Source organism: Larimichthys crocea, chromosome VI (assembly GCF_000972845.2).
Source record: "Larimichthys crocea isolate SSNF chromosome VI, L_crocea_2.0, whole genome shotgun sequence".
Taxonomy (NCBI): domain Eukaryota; kingdom Metazoa; phylum Chordata; class Actinopteri; family Sciaenidae; genus Larimichthys; species Larimichthys crocea.
The window spans coordinates 2,250,633-2,256,086 of record NC_040016.1 but is presented as its reverse complement, the minus strand read 5'-3'; the positions used below and the strand labels follow the sequence as shown (position 1 = coordinate 2,256,086).

The following is a 5,454-nucleotide window of genomic DNA, read 5'->3' as shown; positions in this document are numbered from 1 at the left end:
CTTCTACTTTACTAACTTTACGTTATGTTCGTGTGCCTTTTTGAGCAAGTTCCGTAATTATAAATTACATACACAGAAGAAAAAACCTTTTGCCTAATGCTTACTTACTCACACTTGAGGCTGTCTGTGAAATGACCATTTGTCCACGTCCATTGTGTTAGACGAGGTTAGTCTATTTATAGGCGTCTGATCCCAGCGCTCCGCCAATGCGACGATGGCCTGCCATTCCTGTCACAGTAGCAGCAGCAGCGGCTGCTCGGATCAGAAACTGAGAAGAGCTGAAGGAGAAACGTTTTCAACAATAGCATCTGCTCTATCGGTTAACAATAACTCTGCTAATTCTGACCTCCGTGTACACAGTACGCTGTGAGACGACACCACTGACATCTGCCGTTAGTTCATCAACAGCATTTTATGTGACAGTGAGTAGACTAAGTGCCAGGAGGATTTCAGGGCCTCTCTTTATATAGTTCACCCACATGTGGCCTCACCTTCTCACCCCGGCCCATTCAGCTCATTGTGACAGGCTGTCACTTTTCTTGACCTGGGAGCCACAAGTGAAACTGGATGACTTGTTAATGTGTACGGAGAGACATGGCACATTGTAAGGATGTGTTCGGTGTCAGCAGTGTTGCACTTGAGTATCTCACACCTACTGCTGTTGACAGCACTCAGTTTAGTTTTACAGACTCTTCAAGCCAACACCAATGAAGTGTTCAAAGTAGACCCAAGACATCCTTTCATGCAACTCCTTCCATGAATTTAGTTAGTTCATTTGTTTCAGGACCAACTGAGCTGTGGGAGCTTCTTTTCATCCCATATAGAAGAAGCCAGTTGAGGTGAGAAAGGTTCCAGTTAGAGATTTCATTGGCATGAATGTCAGCCAGTGCATTTACCTTTTAAAGAATAAACGAGGTCTCATAAATACTACTAGCTACTATGCGTGCTGTGCCATACTATGAAAAGGTAAGCAGGCGCCAATAATGTGAAAAAGCATGTGAGAAATGTGACTAAGGTTGGTGGTAACACAGTCCTGACAGGTCAATAAATTACACTTAATGACCTGGTGAATTTCACGCTCTCTCATCATGTCTTGTATCCAGTGAGGACAAGAAATGATTGATACACAGATCAAATTATTAAATCAAAACTGGTAAAGATTTTGTTGGTGAAAGTCCTTGGACGAAGGCCTTGCCAGTTCCTTTTTTTCAAAACTTCAGGTGAGTGGATCAAATATGTTTGAAACTTTGAGATACACCTCTTCAGACACACATATTAGACAGTATATATACGATATATAGAATAATTTAGGATTTTTCTGCAGTGAGTATCCATTGATCCAAGAACAGATGTATAATGTATTTTACCTAGCATACAACAGTTGCATCACATTGTCTCAGTCAGAGGTTTTCAAAGTGGGAGGTTGGCTTCTTCAAAGGGGCTCCAAACTGTTTTTAGGGGAGGCTCTTTGAATGGAAGAGGAAAAAAAACATCACATAGAGTAGTTGGAATAGTTCTGTGATACAGATGTTTTGGGGGATTTTACTGTTTTTTTTTCCTTTACTAGAGTCTGAAACTAATAAATCTCTTAGGACAGGCATTTTTATGTATTTGATGTAGTTTGAAGTTTCAAGTGCTGTGTGTCTATGGGATCAAATAACATAATCATGATCCCATAGGCATCCAGGGTTTGAGTAAAGCAAGTAAACTAAGGGAGGGTCAGGGGCGGCATTTTTCCAAGCCCACAGACTCAGACTTTGCAAACAACTGGTCTAAGTAATATTTAATGCATTAGGTGGGGGCAGACCTCCTAGCCTTAACATTGCTTTGTTTTCTTTTTTAATTTTTTTTAGTCCAGTTCAGAATACATATTGTTTTAAAATGGGACTGGATCACCCAATCAATCCAAACCCCAGTCACTGAGTTATCAGTTTTTAAACGGCTGGTCTAGGGAGTCATTTAAAGGTTAACTGTGAGGACGTTTCTGCCATATTAAGAAGAAATTTCAACACTTCATCACTTTCCTTGAGTTGATATCACGGTTGTCTGTAGTTAAGACAGTCAAGACAGTGGTCTGTGGCCAGAGGGCAGTTTAAAGTGATTAACTGCTTTAACCTTCAGTCTGCTCTTGATATTCTAAACCAGTTATTCCAATCTCTTTGTCCAATGTCAGTCATGACAACATTGAGCGAGTGCATACAGTATGTGCTGTATGAAGCATCATTTACCTGTCACTTCCTAAACAGGACATAGTTTATAAATATCATCCAGTGGAGATGAGGGTTGGGTCTACAAAAGGCTACGCACAATCTCCCCCATTGTTCACTGGCATCATTGTTGGACTGACATCCCAGCTGCTCAGCTATGGTAAGTCAGTGTGTATGCGTGTGTGTGCATGCCATTTAATGATGCATGGACACATATGGGACTTTTTTTTTGTTTTGTTTCAAGAATGCCAACTTTATTTTGGACAGACATGTGCAATCAATAAATACTTATAAAATAAACTATTATTTCAGACTATTTCAGTCTTTAGTATTTTTGTAAATTTTCTGTGATGAATGGTCAACTCAATAAGATGAATACCAAAAAATTAAAACATCTTTGGATTGTCTCTTACCATTGCAATTTTGCCAACGTTTCAGCAGGGTTAGGGTTACAGTTAAGCTACGTTTAACATATCCTACATTACAAAACATCTTCTAAGCATAAAATGTAATGTTTGTCCATTTTTCACCATTTATTTCTGTTGTCTGACATATTTACCATAATTGGTGACTAGTCTCCACCTCATCTCTCCTCCTTTGTTTGTGCCAAAAGGCCCCCAAGAAAGCCAAGAAGAGGACAGCAGAGGGAGCCAACTCCAATGTGTTCTCCATGTTTGAGCAGGCTCAGATCCAGGAATTTAAAGAGGTGAAAGCTGTTCAACTGATTTTTATTTTGCTGAATGGTATGAGAATTGCGTATGAATATGCATGTTGGCTCACCGTGCCAAGTGTTTTCTGTCTTAAAAATACACAGCAGGACACACACACTGGTCTCTATTTCTTCTTCTTCTTCCCTCTACGTCCTACTCTTTCCATTTCCATTGTTCATTGTTGCAGTATGTCCACCTGTCTATTTTCCTGCCCCTAGCTTGGCAGCAGTGAGGCTTGTGGTATGTTGGTATGAGAGTCAACAGTGCCCAGACAATCCAGACCGTGTCATCAGTGATTAGGCTGCAGATAAACTGCTGGGCATGCCCTGGATGCCGGACTAAACTCTGGGGGGGTCGCAGGTTATAAATACTTAACAGTGTTCACCTATAAAGATGGCACATAAAATATTCAAAGGAGGAAAGGCAATCTAAAACAAGTGTGTGACAGTGATTGGATTCCTAAGTTCTGAGACGTGGCCTGAAAGCATACGGCTGCAATCTGTTTGCAACTATGGTTTCTCAAGGAAGAGAGACTCATTCAGTATCCTGTCCACTGACCTCAGGCCTTCACCATCATGGACCAGAACAGAGACGGCTTCATCGACAAGAATGACCTGAGGGACACTTTTGCTGCTCTAGGTATGTTGACATCAACTTTATTCAGTCTTACAAGATGTGAGTTGATTAGTTTTCATGTGTTTGATGTGGTTTCAGAAAGCAAAAAGACCATAATTTGAGGAGTAATCATGAACTAGAGAAAAACAGATCCTAAAATCAACACACAAAGTCCATATTTTTGTTCATGAGCAGCAACTAAATCTGTCTGGTTTAATGTTTAATTGTCATAACATAATGTTTGGTACCATAGGACGCCTCAATGTGAAACAGGAAGAGATCGATGAGATGCTCAAAGAGGCTCCTGGCCCAATCAACTTTACCGTCTTCCTCACCATGTTTGGTGAGAAGCTGAAAGGTAAAGACAGCTTTAATCACGAAAAAGTAAATCCAAGTTATGTAAGTAGTGTTACTTATAATATGTTTGGAGAACTGTGCTCACTGTTTTATTGTGTCTAGGTGCTGATCCAGAAGAGACCATCCTCAATGCTTTTAAAGTCTTCGACCCTGAGGGAAAAGGTGTGCTGAGGAAGGACTAGTAAGTGACTTAACACACTCCGCCACTCACAGCATGTCAATTTGCAATATGAAAATTCATTGCAAGGGCTATTACGTAAGCTTTCACTCAGTTTATGACTGTGTCTGACTACAGTTGTTTGTCCCAGTCCACAATAAATAAAGCCACTATGAGCTGCACATTTCCTCCTCCAGGCCTCGTCATCTCATGCAGTGTTTTTTTTCTCTCTTTTCCTGTTCAGTGTGACACAGATGCTAACAACACAAGCAGACCGATTCTCCCCTGAAGAGGTACGTTTGCAGTAATTATCATTATTATGTCTGATTGCTTTGTGTGGGTGGGTGAGTCCAAAAAAGCACAGCAGGATGAACATCATCATGACGATTGTACATCCACGTCAGAAACTATTTCATACAAAAAAAAATGAAGCTCTCAGTGAATCATCGTCACACCTTTCCATGCACACGGACTTCTTGTTGTATTTGTGACAGGATAAAGCCCTGATGAATCTGTTTTTTTTTTTCGGTTAGATGGAGCAGATGTTCGCTGCCTTCCCCCCAGATGTAGCAGGGAACTTGGACTACAAGAACCTGGTTCACATCATTACCCACGGAGAGGAAAAGGACCAGGAGTAAACCATCTTGTCATCGAATAGAAAGTCCGTCTTTTGTCAGTACATGACTTAAAACTGGCCCACTGCCCTTGAAGGAAATATAAACTGTGGTGTATTTATACATCTTCATGTTGGCTGCATTGTGTCTGTACAGTACTCAGTCAAGAGGGTGAAGACAAAATGTTCTCTTCCAGGCCCCAAAAGTGGACAGTTCAACAGCAAAGTGGGCTATCTTGCTCCCTTTTAGCTTTTTCCGCAGACGAATTAAATGATTTCTCATCATTTTATACACTCAAAACCACTTGCCAATATTTTTCACAGAAAATATCCATTTGCTAGTTCTGTGCATGTTCGTCTAATAAAAGTTTTCAAAGACAGTAGCCAGCCTGCTTTCTCCTTCTGATTTTGAAACATATTATCAAGTGTGGTGCTTAAATGTTCATAGCACCATCAAATTACTGCATGAACACATGTCTATACTAGCCAGTCCTTTAATTCCATGTTAGGTAGTGAATGTGTGTGCTTGAAAATAGCGGATATGCAGTTGGTGCTCCTCTTAAAATCCCCAAGCGATTAATTTAAAACATGTGTGGCATTGTTTGTGTGTGTGTCTATGAGTATTTACGTGCATATAAGTAGGGGATTTGTGTATTGTGTGTGTGTTTGGCTATTGAAACAGAGGACTTTAGTGAGACAAAGCCCTGTTGTTATTTTAGTTCTGTGATTATGTGAGGAGGGTAATACTATACTGTTTGGTCAGCAGACACCCAATAGGATGCCAACAAGTGGTCC

General features: G+C 40.5%; 1 protein-coding gene across 1 annotated transcript; it reads left to right on the top strand.

The window, feature by feature from the left end:
- Window positions 1-2,273: 2,273 nt before the first annotated feature.
- Window positions 2,274-5,042, top strand: myl2a (myosin, light chain 2a, regulatory, cardiac, slow). The gene is made up of 7 exons (XM_010742140.3): window positions 2,274-2,367; window positions 2,821-2,913; window positions 3,481-3,556; window positions 3,786-3,890; window positions 3,992-4,070; window positions 4,291-4,339; window positions 4,580-5,042. Exons 1-7 carry the CDS (start codon window positions 2,365-2,367, stop codon window positions 4,682-4,684), a joined length of 510 nt encoding a protein of 169 aa, XP_010740442.1. The 5' UTR covers window positions 2,274-2,364; the 3' UTR covers window positions 4,685-5,042.
- Window positions 5,043-5,454: the final 412 nt, after the last annotated feature.

Excerpts from the sequence above, each read along its gene's own strand:
- myl2a (XM_010742140.3), top strand. Across the intron at positions 3,891-3,991 it reads GTTTGGTGAGAAGCTGAAAG|GTGCTGATCCAGAAGAGACC; the intron begins GTAAAGACAGCT and ends TATTGTGTCTAG. Across the intron at positions 4,071-4,290 it reads GGTGTGCTGAGGAAGGACTA|TGTGACACAGATGCTAACAA; the intron begins GTAAGTGACTTA and ends TTTCCTGTTCAG.